The sequence below is a fragment of the Kogia breviceps genome, chromosome 13 (assembly GCF_026419965.1).
Source record: "Kogia breviceps isolate mKogBre1 chromosome 13, mKogBre1 haplotype 1, whole genome shotgun sequence".
NCBI lineage: Eukaryota > Metazoa > Chordata > Mammalia > Artiodactyla > Physeteridae > Kogia > Kogia breviceps.
In genome coordinates, this window is record NC_081322.1 from 62433865 (window position 1) to 62454539 (window position 20675).

General features: G+C 36.8%; 1 protein-coding gene across 33 annotated transcripts in view; it reads left to right on the top strand.

The window, feature by feature from the left end:
- Window positions 1–20675, top strand: part of EYA4 (EYA transcriptional coactivator and phosphatase 4) — a 297153-nt gene that overhangs the window by 53992 nt on the left and 222486 nt on the right. For 32 of the 33 annotated variants that reach the window (XM_067010839.1, XM_067010811.1, XM_067010830.1 and 29 more), the window contains one exon: window positions 10638–10736. The exons of the other annotated variant lie outside the window; for it this stretch is intronic. In XM_067010839.1, coding sequence (XP_066866940.1) covers window positions 10704–10736 — 33 coding nt within the window. In that variant the 5' untranslated portion in view covers window positions 10638–10703. The remainder of the gene's footprint in view (window positions 1–10637; window positions 10737–20675) is intronic. 33 annotated transcript variants of the gene reach the window in all.

The window sequence follows — 20675 nt, forward strand, 5'->3', positions numbered from 1 at the left end:
TTTGCCCTTGAAGTCAAAACATATTTCAGGGAAGCAAAACATGGAATTGAACAGCAACACCAAATATATTTGAGATATTATTTTATGAATTCTTTCAGCTTTAGCCTTTAGGTAATTCTTTGGGTTTCTAGAAGCTACAATGGCAGATTTTGTAAATGTGATCCTACTCTTAATGCAGTTACAAAGTCAGTGGATGCTTTTATACTCCAACGCTATAGGGACATTTATTGAGAGGACAGAAGGTATTCAAACTTTCTTGGATGCCTCAATTTAAAAATCTAGAGGAATAAAATTCTCCTTAGGTGTCCCAAATTTTAGGAAGGCAAATAGCATTATATTTAAATAAATTCTTAACTAGTATTCACTATAGACACAATTCAAGCAGGTAACTTGTCTTTCAGTAAGTCAAAGTTACTGCTATATTTTATATCTCTCATGTTTACTTTGTTATACATTGGATCCTCTACCCTTAAAATTAAAAATAGGACTTTCAGGTGTTATACCTTCATTCCTGAGAAATTGGTGATATATAAGATTTGAGAGGAAAAGATATGTTTGTGTTGCTGCTGTTGTTTTTGTTTTCATTAATTTCCTCTGTGGGGATGGATACTTCCTGAGTTTTATCTTCTACCTCACAAGTTGTTTCCTTAGCTGGGTCTAATCTGCTGTTTAATTCATTCATTTTTTGTTTTTGAAATTTCAATGGATATATTTTTTAAAACACTTTTATGGTTCTTTTCCAAATTTGTGTATTTACTTTTTGTAATTTGTGGTTCCTATTTTGTTTCTATTTCTTCTGTCTCTTTAATTGTTTTAAGCATACTTATTATGTGATACTGTTCAGACTGTCATTAATCTCAAATTTTGGGATTCCAGTTCCCCTGTTGTTGCATCTGTTGTCTCTGTGGTGTTTGTTCCCTGATGTAGCTTATCACTTTTGATGAATTTTTCTCTCAGAATCCTTTGTGGCCTATGGACCAATTTTTCATTTGCTCCCCTGCAGTCTAGGGATTTCAAACCTCTGTATCAGTCTTGATTTTAATATTTTGGCTTGAGGTTTCCATGGTAGCAATGTAGTAACTATTTAGAATTTACATTTGTGCAAGGCTGAGGTTTTGATTTATCTCAAATAATTATTTCTTTTATTCTCTTCCAAAGGCTCTATCACATGACAAGCTTCCTTGTTGAGTAGGATGGTGGGCTGAGTTTTTTCTAGCCCTCCTTCAATAAAGAGACAAACTTCTAAGAATTTCTCCTTCATGCATTGCCTCTTGCTGTTTTCTGCCCATTTTTATAAAAGAAAATAATGACAACAAAAACAATAACACACAAACATATCTTTTCTGCTCCACTTTTCCGTATCGCCAATTTCTCAAGAATCCAGGTGCGACACCTGCGAGTTATATTTGCCTTGTTGGTTACAGTACGTTTGTATATTTTCAATGTCCTATTGATTGGTCTTCCATGTTATCCCCCATATCCACCTTTTCTCCAGGCCTCTTTCAGCAGCCATATCAGTCTAGGTTCTCCTCATTTCTTATCTAGGTCATCACAACAGCCTTCAAGTTGCCCCTTAACTTCAGTTGCTGTTCCCTGTTTTTCAGAAATTTGAAGTAGATGTGTTGTTGAAATTATATCACATTTGCCATTCTTTTTTTGTGTGTTTTAAAGGTATCAAAATACAGTAACAACAGATTGTATTTATTCACTAATATTTAGCACTTTACTCCTGCTTTTGCCAATTCTTAACACTGAATGTCCATTCCTCTCTTGCTTTCTTTTCTGGAAATGTGTTCCCTTCTCTTTCACATACTCGTTGATAATTCTGTTATTGGCAGCATCAATCTCTCAGTGCTAAAGAAACCACTCACAACTTTGATGCTACGTAGAATGGCAAACTCAAAAGGGGTAAAGGCTAATCACTTGATCAAAATATCACAACTCAAGGGCTTCCCTGGTGGCGCAGTGGTCGAGAATCCGCCTGCCGATGCAGGAGACACGGGTTCGTGCCCTGGTCCGGGAAGATCCCACATGCAGCAGAGCGACTGAGCCCGTGAGCCATGGCCGCTGGGCCTGTGCGTCCGGAGCCTTGCTCCGCAACGGGAGAGGCCACAACAGTGAGAGGCCCGCATACCGAAAAAAAAAAAAAAAAAAATATATATATATATATCACAACTCAAATAATTGTTCATTTTTACAAATTAATGTTAGTTCAGAGAATTTGTTAAAGACTGGTGACTTTGGCTACTAACTACCTATATGTAGATAGTTCATGCAGTTTCCGAAAATAACTGATTAGTATAATATCTTTCTTTTCTTTTCTTTTTTTTTTTTTTTTTTGTGATACGCGGGCCTCTCACTGTTGTGGCCTCTCCCGTTGCGGAGCATAGGCTCCGGACGTGCAGGCTCAGCGGCCATGGCTCATGGGCCCAGCTGCTCCGCGGCATGTGGGATCTTCCCGGACCGGGGCACGAACCCGTGTCTCCTGCATTGGCAGGCGGACTCTCAACCACTGCGCCATCAGGGAAGCCCTAGTATAATATTCTTAATTGAACAGAGTTAAAAATCATTTTCACAGAAACTGCATAGTACAATTCCACAATATGGCAAAAACTTAAAATATTTTGATTCATTATATGATGAATGAATAAAAAAGCAGAAATTTTCTTCCACTCTCACTAGTAAATGGCTTACATTTTAAAAATACATGATTTTATTTAATCTTCATAAAATATAATATAGGTATTATTATTGTCTCTATTTTATGGATGAAGAGAATGATATTTGGAGGTATTGATGAACTATCCCAAGGCCATACAGTTATCCAGTAGTAAAGCAAGGACTCACATATAGACTTGTTTTATTCCAAAGTCTTTACTAGGAAACACTAAATTTATATTTCCTCCAGCAAGCCATTTTTTAGACTTCTAGGGTTTCAAGAGTTGAATACTAAACTTAGAAGATATATTCTTCAATTCTTTTAAATTTGCAACGCATTTTTCTCCAGAAGTGTGTAAAGGCAGCAGATGTGTGTTCAGTAATGCATGTGGTCCTATATTCTTCATCAGAAAGCGTTCCTAGATATGGAAGAGAGGTTTATGGCTGAGAAAAATATCAGACTATTTATAAAGAAGGGCTCAGATAGTTTTTTTCTGCCAGGCTACAGGAGAGCCAGTTAGATGAACTATTACAGTGAATACAGAAAGAGTCAGTGTGAAGTGTAGTTTGGGAGGAACAACAGGGGCGACACGCGAAAAGGAAAGTAGGTTTACAGAGTCAGTCTGAGTTTGTAGGTGTAATAAAAGTTGCCCGAGCTCAGAATTCTTTTAGATGTTTCTCTGAGACCAGCTGGTTACAACTGCGTCTATGTTTTCTAAGTTGACTAGCCAACCATCAACAGTTAGCAGACACAAACAAAATAGAAAACCTTGGCTGGCCCTTATTGTCAAAAACCAAGTGATGGTAATTTATAATTCCAGGAAGATCACTGCTATCAAATGCACCTATCACTAAGGACCCAAATGATTATCATGAAATTCAGCTTGTTATAATTTTTTAGCATGAGAAATTAACCACATTATTTTTAAACATTTTGTGTTAAATGGACCATTTTGCAAAGTCCATGCCCTGTCTTTGTAAACAGTTCAAAAATAGCTCAGCATCTACTTTGTAGCTTGGCTTCATTTAAGGCGATTGAAGTCAGGCATTACTGTTCACCCAGATCTGTTTCTTGGACACCTTTGCTGTTTTCCTTTTGTATAAGCAGGGACAAGAGTCATGTGCATGGTCACAGAATGCCCATCTTACCTCTCTGAACAGATGGCCATAGAATTGGAGCTAGGTGTTCTTTGTGCTGTTGGCTTCCCTCTCTGGCATGCTGCCTGAGCAGTTGAAACCAGCCAGTGCCTGACCCAGCTTTACAGACCCATTAATGAAATTTGTAGGGAAATGATGGGATCTTGGTGCAGAGGATGTGAAAGCAATGCCCTTATTGACAGTTGATCCCAGCTATAATATCTCAAGAATGTAATGGGAATATAAGTTGTTAGACTTCCTATACAATTGCAGTTTTATGTGAGACAATATGCTTAGTAAAGGAGAGAATTTAATTGAAGATTATGAGGATCGCTCATGGAATCCAAGGAAGAATTGAACAACGAAGCAGCAGGAAGAGCAAGAGAGACAGTGAGGCTTCAGGAGTAACAGGATCCAGGGACATCAATTCTGCCAGGACTTTCTTGCCATCTCCTGCTTTTGATTCTCTTTCTGGGTCAGCTCCTTTCTGTCTCTCCCTAGCAGATCAGCTTTTTATTCATGGCAGTAAAGAGCTCCCAAGTTCTATGTCCTAGAGATTTTACCACTGAAGGAGGACTAGCCTGGTACTTTCCCAGGCCCACATCCTAAGCCATTGGAAAAGATTGTGACGAGTCATTAGACTGAGGTAATTTGGTGTCACTCGGAAAGCCCTGGGGGACCTAGTGTGTTATAAGCTGAATATGGGTCAGTGTAATAGGTGTATATATAACCCCATGCAAGCAAGCCTTAATTTGGTACACAAATGTTTTTGAAAATTAACTTGCAGTTTGATAATCTGCAAGTCAAACAACAGGTTAGCTGTTCTGAATGATGGAATACAATGGAGTGACACCTCCCTTGGCCCAGGAAACTCTGCACGTGTAATAAATCCTCCGAAGCTCCCACCTGGGTTAAAAGGGGGCTGTGCCGGAGGTTACAGATAGGACTATCCACACACCTCTGTCCCCATTGCTGAGTCTGCACAGGGGCTAGAACAAGAGTTTGGATGGCCTGCAGTCTTTACGTCTTTCCCTAGGAATAGACTAGACATTTGGAACGTGGGTGGGGGAATGTAGTCTCTTTCCCCCTTCTTTTTACTTTGCACTGCAGCAAGAAGCAAACATAGCCTCTACTGTGTAAGCACACTCACAGGAGACTCCCAGTGGAATTCCCAGTTTTTGGCCGCAGGGCAGTGGGATCGTAGCGAAGAGTGAGAGGGTGGTGAGGACAGTGGAATAAGGCGTCGACCACAGGAAGAAGGAAGGTGGAGGTCTTCCTCAGAACTCCCACTTCGGTCCACGGCCCCAGGGAGCAAAAGCATCTGACTTATGATTACTTGTTATGGGCATTTTGGCAGAGAGATGTACTGCCATAGCTGCAGGTAGGACCAATGAAAGGATTTCTGGTTTACCCCAAGGAAGGGGTAGCCCTGGAACAGAGAGCACCACCCACTCCACCTTCAGGGTTGCGTTTATTCAGCCAGGGTAAAGCATGCTTGGACAATCTAATTTTTACTGGTGGTTTGCTTAGAAAGACACAGGATTAGGGTTACATCACACAGAGTCCCCAAACTCCTCCGACTTCAACGTCTTCTCTTTCTTGAAGGCGCAGGGTCCTTTGCTGTCTCTACCACCTGGATCAAGCCTAAGTACCTCATGCCATTTCTGAGAATTGTTTTTAACATTTTTGATGTATAAATCTCATTAACTATTTAAATTGAAGAATTGTTGATTTTTTTATTCTGATATTCTAAGAGACAGGAGTTTCCACCTCATGCCTAGAGCAGAGTTCAAGAAAAGGATATGACCAATTTTCTGTGTATTGAAAACCAGACTTCAGAAGAAATCATCTAACACAGAATGGGTGAGGTCGCTATTATTCCTGTTTGAGACTCACCTTTTCTGGGGGAATGGCTTTGAAGCAGAGCAGGGGAACTAGATTATTGCCTCATAAAATGGCATGAGGTTACTCTCATGCCTTAATTTTATATCTTTATTAAGAGGTAATACTTCTCTGACTTTATTCGAAGAGGGTTCTTGTCTTTTTCTCATATACTTGTGAAAACTAAATGTTAAAGGATTTAGCATAACCACCATTGCTAAATTATGATGTAAAATAATACCATGTCTGCAATTAGCCCAGGTAGTTTTACTTGGTTCAATAATATAAATTATTATAATTTAATATAATTAAATTTGTAATAATTAAGTAATTAAATTAAATTAATATTATAATTTAATATAATTTATAATATAAATTATTATGATTATAATAATATTTTAGTACTTTAGTGTGTTTGCCAAAGAAAGAAATTCATGTTACAGTAAAACAGTTAAACTAAGTAACAATTAATCTCAATTTTAAGGAATTATAAAGCAAAGTATTATAACATGGAACATTGATGCAAATAGCTCCCCAACTGGAACATTAAATAGATTCTGAACCAGTGGTTAACAGGAAAAGGCTAGTTTTTGCTTAATTCTCTTTTGCTTGAACATCTTTCTTGAAGTCTTAATTTTTAATTTTACTTGAAATTTCACCAGTGCCCTGAGATGGTGGCCCTTCTGGAAGAGGATCCCTTCTTTCCTAATGATCAGTATCCTTAATTTACTTCTTGTGTATTCTTTCTGGAAATATAACATTTAAACCTTGATCACATCTTAATAATCATTTTAGTGTGATAACTGTACATGTGTTGTGGGTTGAATTGTGGCCCCTGAAAGATATGTTTAAGTTCAAACCCTCTTCCTTGTGAATGTGACCTTATTTGGAAATAGGGTCTTTGCAGATGTAATGGAGTTAAGATGAGGTTTTACTAGATTACAGTGTGTGCTGATCCAGTGACTGGTGTACCTGTAAGAGTCGGGAAATTTGGATACAGAGACGCACACACAGAAGAAGGCCCTGTGAAGAGATAGGCGGGGACAATATTGTGTGACGATGGAGGCAGGATCGGAGGGACACATCTACAAGCCAGGGGATGCCAGGGATTGTTAGCAAACACCAGAAAATATGAAGAGACAAAGAATGATTCTTTTCTAGAGCCTCCAGAGAGGGCGTGGACCTGCCAGCATGTTAATTTAGGACTTCTTGCTGTCAAAACTATGACAGAATAAAATTCTGTTGTTTAAGCCACCCAATCTGTAGTACTTTTTTTTTAACAGCAACCTTAGGAAACTAAAATAGCATGCTATGTTGTAAGTAAATAATAGGTTACATTGGTATTAATAGTCATGTTATTGTACGTATATATTTTATTGCTAAGTCAGGTGAACAGGAAAATACCTGGTGGACTAATCTCAACAAAAAATTTTCCGAAAAATTACAATACTCTACCTGAAAAACACAGGACAGGTCAACATTTTTCTTAAAATAGCCACATATTTGAGACAGGATTTTCATAAGTTAAATTATATGGCTGTTTATACTTTTTGTTCACATCATCAAGTACATTATGTATGATTTCATCCACCATTAATTTTGTCATTCATTCAATTAATATTTGTTAACCACCTAATGCTTGCCAGGCACTGAGCGAGGTGCTGTAGATGACACTAGTATATAGGATAAAGAATGCCTGCCCTAAAGAGATTACGCTGGCTTTGAAATTTATTCCATAGGAAAAGCCACAGAGGTCACTTGGAGAAAGTGTCTACTGCTTAGAAAATTCACTTTCTTTGTTTGCTGTGGTTTTAACTGATCTTGTAAAATCATTTTAGCATCATTTGGTTTTACTTACTCTGTGCTCCTGTATTTTGGTGGAAAAAAAATTTTATTTATTGCACAGAAAATAAAATCAATAATAATCAAAGAATGTGAAGCCAAAGATATAATTCTTTATCAAATTGTTATTTTTTTAATGTTTCTTTTTAATGAATATCCAAACACACGCTTAGTTGTACATTACTGTTAGCATAGCTAAAATTTTGTGTTCTGATTTTTTTTCACTTAATATACAATCAGTAATTTTTTGCTTTTCCATGTCATTTTTATAATTATACTTTCGATCCTTAAATTATATTATATTAAATTTACTGACCATAATTTGTTTAATCAATGCTCTACAAAGATGAGGCTGCTTCTAGTTTTTATTATGAATAACACTGTAATGAATACCTTGTGACTTTTGGAGAGGAATAGTTTACTCCTTAGGAAAGTTATTAGATAAAAAAGTTTAAGCATATTTTAAAATGCAGTGACAGACTGCTTTCCAAAAATATTAGAAAACTTGACATTATCAGTGGCAGTTGAATGAGGACACCTTTTTCACTGTATCCTTTCCAACACTGGGTGTTAGTAATATTTAAAATGGTTTAGTTATTGACGATGTATACAGGAATCCAAAATGTATGCTTGTTGCTTAAGTTTACATATTTTGGCAACTGTGAAAGTGAACACTTTTCCAAATGTTTATTTATTATTTACATTTTAAATAATGATCTGTATTTTCACATCCTTGCTCAAGGACCTTAAAAGGTCCTTAAACTTTTCCTTACCAATTTCTTTGTTCTCAAGGTCACAAAGTTTATAATATTTATTGAAGATATTTTTCATAATCTGTTGTGTCCTTTCACTTTTGGGTCTGTTTTTCTCTATTCAGAAATACAAAGTTTTTCTTTTGTTTTTACATAGCTGAATATAGTGTCCCTTCCCTTTGTACTATGGTACAGTGTTTTTACCATTCATCTTACCCATCTATTAGAATGAAAAGGAACATCGGATTCTCCCCTTCAGGAGAGTATTTGGCTAATTTGTTATCCAGGTAGTGAGCAGAAAATGGCATGATAGATCATCCATCAAAAGGAGATGTTCCATCAATATTCCCTCCTGGAGGAGAGAGGAAGGGCTCATGATGCTAGTAGGTGTTGAGTCTTAGCAGGTCAGCATCAATTAGACTGGTGGCCATACATCCTAAGGTATGCACCATATCCAAGGTGAGGCTGAGCCAAGGAGGTCCTGGTCACCAGGGGAGGGGACAGTGTGCAGGGCCAAGGATCAGGAGGTCTGCTAGGATAGGAGGAGCAAGCAAGAGATCAGCAGGAAGCAGGAACAGAGAGACCCAGATGTGATATGAGGGTCCATAAGGAGGAGTTGGAGGAGAATGGGAGAAGAAAGATGGAGGTGTGAAGTAAAAGGAAAAGAGTTGGTCTTTTTCTAGTCACCATTTCTCAGGTCCACCTCCAACACAAAGAATGACATCTTTAAATCTAGAACTTCTTGCCTACCTGTCCTCCTGAATTCAGATGTATACTGCAACACCTTTCAGTGTGCCTTCCCCCTTCCCATCTTAAATGCACTTTAAAATTGTGCTTTTCTTTCAAATGACACTTTTCTGGTTTTGCAGTATTCTCAATCAGTATCTTACTGAGACTTTCACATTACATGTTACCATGAGCATTTTATGACTTTTAAAAATTAAAAAAAATTTGAGAAAATCAGAAAAAAATTAGAAAAAAAATGTTTGATCTGTGTCTCTGTGTTGGTATATGCATAAAACAATTTACACTTTAAAATGTCTTGTGTTCTAATAAGGAAAGTAACAGGTTTATTGTAGACCATAATGCGAAGCAGAAATTAAAACCACACCTACCTGGTTGTAGTGGGGAATGTGTAAAACTGAGCAAAACGCTTGCATATGTTGACTGTTCAATAAACTGAATTGGGAACATATTGTTTCTGCAGATTGGAATACGTATTTTCCACTGAAATTATATTCTCAGAAATTTTTGATGTCACCAAATATTCCTTGAAATGTGCATTTAATAATTTATATCTGTGTTTATGCCTATGATGAACACTTTTTTATATAAATCTTTTTTAATCTCTCATATTCTTTTAATTTTATTTTAGAACTAGAATATGAAGGGCTAGAAATGTATCGTAGCTATTTTAAAGTGCATTTCATTTATTCGTGAGTCTGAACAGTGTTTTGTGGTGATTGACCATTTTTCTGTAGGAGTGTGTGTGCCTTTCTATTTGGATTGTAAGAGCTCTTTGTATGTTAAGGACATTAGCCCATTGAGTTTGATATTTGTGGAGATACTTCTTTTTATATTTTCATGTATCTTTTAATTGTTATTATTTGTGTGTGGGGGGAACTCAAGGGGGTGTTTGGCTTTTTTGTTTTATATTCCATTGCTTTTATTATATAAGTCTTCTCTATCTGGGAATTAAAAATATATATGCCTATTTTTCTTAGAGTTTTTTTAAACTTCAGTTTGCCTAGAAAATTTTTAATATATGATATGGAGTAAAGATGAACTTTTTTTTTAGTAGTTTACTGACCAGTTATCCTTCCCACATATTTCTGTAATACCTTCTTTAGCATAATAGTTTTTTTCATTCTCTTTTTAAAATCGGGTGTGCATTTTATAACATTATATGTTTCAGAACTGAGTCTGGCTATTAAGACAAATTTTCCTGTAATAGAGAACTGTCACATTAAAATACACATTGTATTTTTTCAATTTTATGTACTTTAGAAAATGAATGGTTAACACAGACTTTTAATTTTTAACCTATCAATTGCTTAATGACAGACATCTCTCAGCAAAATAGCAGACTAGGTGTTTATTACAGCCTGGGTCTCTGAATCTGTCCTCAGATGTTTTGGCTTATCTGCAGGATGCCTGAGTAGCTGTTTATATATCTCAGTTTTACTATGATGTGATTTTCAAGATCACTATTTCTATCAGATACGGGGATAATGAATTTTGTTCTTTAAAAATAATGCTTCTACAGATTACCAGCTCTCATGTAAATCAAAGTTTTGGTAATTTTACAAATAATTTCAAAAGATAACTTTTTCATTTTTCCACTTTGTTTTCATCTTTTTGTTTTAGATAGTCCATTTTTAATTGAAGGAAGCTGCTTCTACTCGGGAGTGGCGGGAGAAGTAAGAAAACCACATGGAAGACTCCCAGGATTTAAATGAACAATCAGTAAGTCTTAATTCAATCTCAGTTTTGCTGAAAAATGTTGTGGTAAGACTACTCAAAATCATACTAAAAAAGAATATACTGTAAAAAGCAAGTTTTTGTTATTTTTTCATTGATTTTTAAATTCTCTTTCAAGATCATGAAATAGACCTTTGGAAAGGTATACTCTTTCTGATTAATGATATCATATTTTGAGGTCTTCCTTGATTGTCTACTTGTAAAGCCAGTGGTAGAAAGATGAGGGCATTGAAATCATGCCAAGTGTTTTTGACAGTCTCAACGACTTTACACACCTCCTTTGTTGGGTTTTATTCCAGATGTGCTTGGATAGTGCATGTGTTGTTGAATGTCAGAAGCATGAAAGGAGAAGCATATTACTAGCATGCTTATTGTTCATTTCAAGGATGGTGACCGCAGTCCTGAAGGGATTTCTTTATTTGCTAAGCTCTTTGGAGAGTGAAGAATGCACAAGATTGGTGGCAACCATTTTAAGATTCGGATTTCTCAAAGGGAAAGGATTTATATGGCCTTTCCTCCTAACTTATTAGTAGTGTCTCCATGACACTAGTTCTTTAGTGTGTGGAACTGGTGTCAGTGGGAGATCTTCCCTCACAATCCCACAGTTCTACCAACCGTGGCCCAAGCTGCTCTGCCCACAGACAACTAGTGATGTCACAAGTAAGGAGATACGTGTACTTACTACGTGTGTGTTATGCAGACTGATGCTAGTCTCCATTAGCTTGTATAATTATGACTTGAACTTAAAGTCTCATGTTTCCATCAGGCAATAGAGGACAGTGTATTGGTGTATAATAATGTGGCTCTAGAAACGATTTCTATAACGAGTTCAATTTAAAAATTCAAAATAATGTGTGTTCTTGTGTATACATGCCATTCTAAGCTAATTTAAATTATTTCCTATTAACTATTTCATTTAGATGAAATGATAATCAAGTTTTAATTTATAGACAGACATCATGACTATTATCTAATTTCTTTGTATATTATATTATTATTTAATTTCACACGGCATCATTACAGGAAAAATGTAACAAAAAATTACAAAGCCATAAGGCTATTAAAAATTCTGTCAAATAGTAGAGATATTATTCCTCAAAAATGGCTCGAGTTTTTACAAAAGTAGACAAAAGGCAGTTGGGAGGCAGGGGCTTCAAGGTAGTTTTTTAAAAATTCTGGTTATTGAATTATAAGTATTGGTAGTGTAGACTCTAGCATAAGGGACGATAGTCAGCATGATGATATGTCACCCATGCCATTGTATGTTTTTGGACCCCAGTGGCGTCAGAGGTCTGTAAGTGTGACCATATACGTACGTGAGTGAATGATGACATTATCTTAGTGGCGATGCTTCATGAGAGGACTACTGTCTATCTGTACTTTGTTCTAACACACTGAGGATTACTTAAAAGTTTGTGTCCATGTGTGCAAGTATGCGTGAGTGTGTGTGTGTGTGTCTGTGTTAGACTGACCAACTGTCCCTGTTTTCCAGAGACCCAGGAATTTCCTGGGACATAGAATTTTCAAAGCTAAAGCAGGTGGAGTCTGTGCAAACAGGGATGGTTGATCCAGTTAATTACTTTAGGGTGTGTATATACTTAAGAACAAATTTTTGTTTCAATACAGTTAAAAGAGGTTCAAGAGAATATAGTTTTAGGTTTACCATTAGACTGAGGTTATTACCTCAAATGCTTCATACCATCTTTTACAAAGTGAAACCCAGCACTTGTAAATCATATAGAGTTTCCTTCCAGTGATATTTTAGGGCTGTGGAACTCAGTATTTTTAAAAAATTAAGTTCTCAGTGTTGTTAATGTTCAGCCAGGTTTGAGAATCAGAAGTCTTGGGTGACCTCAGCTCAAACCCAGCTGCTGAATCAGTGATGAGAATGGGAGAGATTTTGAGAGAAGGAAAGATTGCTCTCCATTCTCCCTTTCTCTTTTCCTTCGCCAACACTGAACTCTCCATCTGAGGGTCTTGATCCCATCAGAGTCAAATTGACAGCTCCTGATCTGTGGAGTGGTTTGATAGGCCATCAAGAGTGGGCGCTTCTGCTTTAAACCACAGGAAACTTGAAGTTTGCATCAAGTGTTCATGGCTTAATTGCTTTGGTTTTTATAAACATCATAAAGCCTTCTTGTTCAGCATTCTTAGACTTATAAGAACATACAGGCTCATCTGTTCATCTTGTCCATGTGCAAAGGGAAACTTGAGTCTATTAAGTCCCAAGTCAGAGTTGGGACTTCTCAATGGTCTTCTGACTCCAAGTCCAAAGCTCTCTCCGTGCCTTATCGCATTTGAGTTTTCTTATTTGGACTTTCCTCACTCTAGAATCAACTCCCATTACATTGAAATGATTCCTATTTGAATGAGATCTTTAAGTGACTTTAAATCTTCCAGAGTATATTGATTAATGTCTCACAGCTTTTTGAAAAATGATACTTAGTGTTTCTTAAGATATAGAACAAATAGGGTGAAATTAAAAGAGGGCTCATAATAAGATGAAAGGGAATTTACTTAGATCATAGCTATTTTACTTCAAGAAAGAGTTTTTTTTTTCCCTCTCGGCATAGACATAACAATAGGTGGCAGTTTATGCACTTAATGCACATCTAAGCATTTTCTGTGTACTTTCTCCCATCCTTACCATATCCTTGTAATGTGTTTGTTATCGCCACCATTTTACAGATAAGGAAACTATGGTTTAGAGAAAATTAAGCTCAAACAACTCTTAAGTAGCAGAGATTAGAATTGAACCCACTGTTATCTGGTCCTAAAACCTGTAATGAATGAATTTTGCATGATACAACATAAGGTAAGGACTTGAGTTGTGAAATCAGACATCTCTGACACTTAAATACCATTGGGAAATTTCTCAAACTCTTCCTCATCTGTAGAGTGGGGAGGATAATAAAAAGATGTTATGAGAAAGACTCAGCACATGCCTTCCTTAGAGTAAAAACTCAAAAAATGTTAGCAAATATTACAATAGCCTGGTATATTCATATGGTCTTTAATGAGTATGTGTGTTCATTTTTGCATATTCAACTACCTTCTGGCAGACATCCCTGACTGGAAGCACAGAGGTCTATGGACTCAGCAGATGAAAACTGAACTCACCAGCTCTCCTCTCACAATTTTCCCCCCTTTCTCCTCTATTCCACTACTTCCCATCTCAGTGGATGGCAGCATCAGCTACTGAGTAAGTTAATTCAGAAAACATGTAGTCATCCTTTTCTCCTGCATCCCCATCTCAAAGTCCTATCCATTCTTAATTTTTAATATCTCTCAAAGTTGTTCTCTTATCTCTATATCCTTACTTTGGATCTTTATTTTTATCTCTTAACTGTCTTTTTCTGTTTTGTTTCTAGAGTGGCCTTCCTAATTTACATACCTAATCCCATCATTGTATTACTTAATATCCTTCACAGGCCTTTTCTTGCCTTCAAGAGAAAATCCCAAGTGTGTAGCAAAGCACACAGACTTAATTGCTTGTCTGTATCTCCAGTCTCATTTCTGGCTTCTTTCAGTTCCCTGAATCTTGCAGACTCTGTGGTTTCTATGCATTTGCAAGCACCATAGCCTCTTCCCATATGGGCTTCTTCCCCACCGGAGAACTTGTTAATCTCGAAGACTCACTGAGGGCTTCACTCCCTCTGAACAGGGCTCTCAGGTTGCCTCCTTCTTCCCTGTGCTGTCAGCCACGCTGGGTCAGGGGCCTCTACAATGTGCTGCCGTACCCTTTGGCATTTACCTCTATCCCAGGAATTACCCCACAGAACTGAAATCTTATCTGTTTATTTGCCTCTCTACTAGATTATAAACTACTTAAGAGTAATAGTGGGTCTTATTCATCTCGTACCCTTACTTCTTAGTACAATTCTTGCTGACATTCAATAAATGTTTTCTTCAAAAGCTTTTATATACTGTTAGTAAGGTATGTTAATGAAGAGCCTGACAAATTTTAGAAAGCCAAAATGTTACTCTCAGAATGGATTACTGACTCATGAATTCATGTATCACTTAACATTTTTTTTTAAATTGCATATAACATGTAACACTAGTTTAACAGCATGTGATCAAAACAAAGTTTGGTCCTTAATTTTTTTTTTCTTTTGCATTATATCTGGATCATTTTTTTGCAGTCTTGCTTAGAGAATCTAGGAAATATTAAGAGGTAAGCAATTAAACTAAGATTTAACTTTCATATTTGTCTGAAGTTCTTTATTAGAACTTCATAATTATTTAGAAGCAGTTTGTTTATTCTTATAGTTATAGCTTGCTACAGTTTTTTTTCTTGCGGTACTTTTTTTTTTGCGGTACGCGGGCCTCTCACTGTTGTGGCCTCTCCCGTTGCGGAGCACAGGCTCCGGACGCGCAGGCTCAGTGGCCATGGCTCACGAGCCCAGCCGCTCCGCGGCATGTGGGATCTTCCCGGACCGGGGCACGAACCCGTGTCCCCTGCATCGGCAGGCGGACTCTCAACCACTGCGTCACCAGGGAAGCCCGCTTGCTACAGTTTTTAAGGAAATGTTGCTCTTGTTAATAAATATGAATCTAGATCATACAAAACAGTATTTATACTGATAATCAGAAGTTCATTTTATACTCTGAAATATATTATATTCCTTGTATTCAAATAAAGACTGAGCAATATTTATAGCTTCAATAGTATCTTTATACACTGAGGTATTTTAAAGTCATATTTTGGTGGTACTAAAGATTCCCACAGATTTTTTCTGGTCTGATTCATTCATATCAAAGTGAGAGGGAGTCTGACCTACATTACTCATCAAGCTAGAAGGTTTGAAAAAATATTTTGTTTGTTAATTTTATGTAGTATATGTTATACAATAAAATATTAGTGGCTACTAGGTGAAATGAGTTACAGTTTATGGTACAGTTGCATTCCCTAATATTAAAATATTAAGGGCCTGAATTTTCCTACATATGTAAAACATCGTGACTGAATCAGTTAATTTATATTACTGATGACATATTTCAACTAATGATTTCTAAACTAAGTCACATCCATTGGATACATATTTTACATCATATATTTCAGCAGTATTTTTAGAAGTTCATATATATGTAGATATTAATAGTATTTATTTTCTTGCATCAAACCTGCTAATTTAATAATGCATATTAAAATTCTAGTTAGTTTAATAAATTAATTTCTTTTCTGTCTCTGTTTTTCACCCCTGGAATACCAAAAGATTCTAGATTATTCCTCAGCTGTTTGTTCTTAGAGATTCCATATTATCATTTTTGACTATAGCCACTAGCACATCTTTAAAACCTGAGCTGCTCTCTGAGACTTTTAGCTGTTGTATGGAATTGAATATACCATCAAACTTGTCATCTAGATGTAGAGCTTCAGAATCACCAACTTCTATCAATGTTTCAACACTACATAGAAAAGAATTATTTTTATTAGTTTCAGTTTAAATCACTATTTCACTTTTGATAATGTAGCATTATCAATATCTGGAAATCCTATTACTCTTCTATTGCTTTTTTCTTGGATAGTCTAATTGATTTTAGATCATGCATACAGTGTATTTTATTCAGATCTAACCGAAATCAGGTTATTGTTTTTGAGGTTACAAATCTGGAAGAATTTGTCCTTTTAACTAGTCAAAAGAACCATATTTACAATATGTATTTTTTATACCACCCAACTGGACAATATACTTCAGAATTCAATGGAATTCTGCTTAAAGCTGAATCAATTTCAGAACTATTGTAACTCCCAATTGCCAATTATGGCTTTGCTTTGCATTTAGATAATAGAGTACCTAAACGGTGAAATTACCAAGTAGATACGTTAAATATATTTTAATTTTTATTAGTCACTGAGACTTGCTCTTTCATTATAAGCAATTTTCTAACTTTGAATTTCTATATTTTTGCATGAGCTTATGAAGATTCACAGGAAGATTCCATGAATTATTATCTTCTATGACCTTCTAAAATTATAACTTAATTTAATAAAACTTTTCCACAAATTTTAGAATACACACAGATATGTAAAGAGAGAGAAGGAAAGCTCCGTATTATACAGAATACGGGTTGTAATTGCATACCATTTGTCAAGATCTAGAGAGTAGATATTAGACTTTTCTTCTGTCAACTCCGATCAGTTTGTGTCAACTATGTGGAGAAGAACCCTAAATCTACCTCCTGGCTCATCGGAAGAGTAACATTATCAGTAGAGTGCAATCTGCCATGAACTTGGTAGTGAGGAGGGCTAGCTCCTACCCCAGGAGCAAGCGCATACTTGCTGATCCTGAGCTGGGTAGTTACCCAGCTTTGAGCACTTTGTTTGCGTAGTATAGGTGCAAATAAGAGCGATGATATCTTTGGGTACCAGAAGTCTCTTATCTAAATTTACAACTTACGTATGGTATATTGATTGTCCAATAATTCTACCTTATGAATTAAAATAAAAATAACTATTTATGATAGAAATATAATCTCTTTCTTTCTTGCTTCAATAATTTTGAGAAGTGGAAAAATTAATATAACGTAACTTTTGCTATAAGGTATATGCCAAATGGAAAATATTCACTAATGAAAACAGCTTGCATTCACTGATAGCTGTCATGCTAAGTGCTTTGTGTGACTCGTCTCATTAAACCACACAACAGCCCCATGTGGCAGCCTCCGTCATAACCCCGACTGAAAGAAGAGCATGCTGATGCTGAGCTTAGAGATCACATTCAAGGTTGTGACCGCTAGAAAGCTGTGCTGATGGAGTGTGAGCTCGCCAAGTCTTATTCCAGAATCCATGCTGCTGCACACATTATCTTACCTGCTTTCATAAACTTAAATGGTTTTCAGACCCTTCAATACATTTGGTATCTTAAAGTATGGATTGAAACTCAACTTGATCTCAATTTATTTAAACAAAGAGCAAAAGTTTTAAATATTGTGGAGAGGAATGGAAGTTATTCCACTACGATTACAAATCAATTGCACAATTGTCGTCACTAAATCTTTAGAATAGGGAGTGGTAAGAGAGAATAGTATATGAAAATTGATGATAATTCAACAAACACAATTAAATAAAAATTTCTCACCCTCTGTCAGGAAATTTGTTAAACTAAGGATTAAAAGGTGAATATATTACAGTTTCTGTCCTGCCCAAACTTTTAGTTTAATGTATGATTGTAAGATGTTCTAGAGTTATTTAAAAATGAGATTTGGGCAGTAGCTACTAATTTATTCAGTGAATATTTGTGAGGAACTGCTATATTTGAAGCATAGTTTTAGATGGTGGAAATACTTGGTGGACAAAATAGACAAATATTATTCTCTTGGAGCTTATTATATTCTAGTGGGGAGAGATGAACAGCAAACCAGTATATACTAGAAAGTAATAGTGCGGCCAGAAAAACCAAATAAAGCAGGGAGGAGGACAGGAAGTTCTGGAGCTAAGATGTATGGGGGGAGTAAGTTGCAGTTTTGGGAGAGTAGTCAGGAGGATCTCGCTGAGAAGATGGCATTGTGCAAAGATTTGAAGAAGCCATGTGGGTATCTGGGGAAGGTGGATTTTGGTTAGAAGGAACAGCAACTATGAAAAAAGTGAGATGGCGCCATGTCTGATACAGTCAAGGAATAAAAAGGAGGCCAGTGGTGGTGGCAGTGGCGGAGAAACCAAGGGGGAGATAAGGAAGTGATCAGAATGGGAGTGTGGAGGTGAGGAGTACAGATTGTGTAGAGGTCTTTAGGCCATTGTAAGAGCTTGAGCTTTGCTCTGAGTGACATGTGAAGCAATTCGAGGGTTTTGAGCTTAGGGATGACATGATGGGACTTCAGTTTTTAAAAGATCATCCTGTATGCTATGTTGAAAATGGGCCATATAAGGTCAAGAGTAGAAACTGGGCTATTCTAAGTATCCAGGTGTGAAATGGACAAGATAGCAGTAGAAATGGTGAGAAATGGCTGGTTTCAGGATATGGTTTGAATGTAGAGCCAAGATGACTTGCTGATGGATTGGATGTGGATTGTGAGAGAAAGAAAGACCTTGACTTCCAGGTCGTTGTTCTGAGCAGTGGGAAGGATGGAGTTGGGCATTTACTGAGATGGAATGAGTTAGAAGGAACAGGTTGAGGGTGGAGATCAGGAGTTCAATTTTAGACATGGTAGCAGAGACATTGCCGTGTTTTCACCAACCCTGTTTCATACTTCTCTTTTCTGGTGTATCCGGGACTACACTTTCTAGCCTCCTTACATTTAGACAGGACGATACAGCTAGTTTAGGGGAAGTGATATGTGTATTATTTGCAGGCTGAGGCAGTGAAAAGCCTGTGCATGATTCTTTAGTCTCTATGTTTGCCTAGTGTGGAGAATGAGGAGGAGGGTTGCAGGTAAAGATGGTAGAGCTCCAAGATGGAGGAAGATTGAATTGCTGAGGCCCTGAGTGGAGGACAGCTTCCCAGGAGAGTATTAAGCAACTGAGTTAATAGGGACATAATAAGTTTTACCTGATATTTGAAAAATAAGTGGAAATGTTGGGGGAGTCAGTTAGTTGTAACCATATGGAACCCAGGAGAGAAGGTTGGACTTGAAATAAATTTGGGAGGCTTCAGGGTATTGGTGGTATTTACAGAACTACTATTGGTTGAGATCACCAAGAGATGAAGTCTAGATGGAGACAAATTGAAAGGACTGAGCTCTGGGGCATTCAAATTTAGAGGTTAAAGAGATGACAGTTTACATAAGACAGCATCTTTGTCCTACTACCATAACACCTGTAAGCACTGAGGTATGCTGCAGCTAGTGTTGCCAGAGTCAGTGAATTCTCCTTTGATGTGCTTTCTTTCAAGTTTCTTAAGGATCATATATTATGCCTGAGTTACTGGTTACTGGGTTTACCCCTCTTGGGAGAAAAAGCCAGCAGACAGCCGAATAGGTATTCAAACATCATTCACTTCTTTGCATTTTCTGTCCAAGTAACAAAAACCCATAAATATTTAGAAGAAAATAGTCAACAAGTATTACTTTCTTATTGCTCTGTTTGTAGATATGATGTTTCTATGCATCCCAACTTAGCAAAGAATTGATCTACATGAGGGATATTCAGCTTCAGCATTACTGACGTTCAGGTGGGGTAATTCTTTGGAGTGGGGGCTATCCTGTGCGTTGGATGATGTTTAGAATCATTTTGGTATCTACCCACAAGATGTCAGTAGCACCTTCTTCTTCCCCACCCTCCCCCACTCTCTTTCTTTAGCGACAGTCAATCAAAAATGTCCCTAGCCGTGGACAGATGTCTTCTGGGGGGAGGCAAGCATCATTGATCTATATTATGTCTACTTTCAATGAGTTATTTGTTTATATATTTATTCCCTGCAAAATATTTGAGGAAGTTTACCTGAACATTAATATAATATGCTATATTAAATTATTGAGGGAATTAGGATGAAAAGACAAACACATGATAATACAGAACTTAAGCAAGAAAGCAAAACAACATTGCCAAGTTAACAGTATAGAATAATAAGTACTATGCTATCAGCAGGGAAAGTCTGTTCAACAAAGGTCAAAAAAGGAATTCTAGATAGGCTAGGTCATATGTTAACTTGATCTTGAAAGAAAAGATGGAACTGTATGGACACAATAGGACCTATCCTGGCCGGGTGAATAGCAGGAATGAAAACTCAAAAGTGCAAACTGTAAGGCAATAAAGCCTGCCCAGGAACTGTAGATGGATTAGAACGACTGAATGAGAAGCTTCGTGGGGATGAAGATATAGAGTGTGGGAACTCTGGCTGAGAAGTCTTGAGACCAGACTGAAAGGGTCTTTGAAGCCAAGTTTCGGTATTTACAGGGTGCTTGGTTACCAGCATGATGCTTGTCATGACATGAAGTGTAGAGATGTATAAGATGCTGCCCTATCATTGGACCTTTATCTTG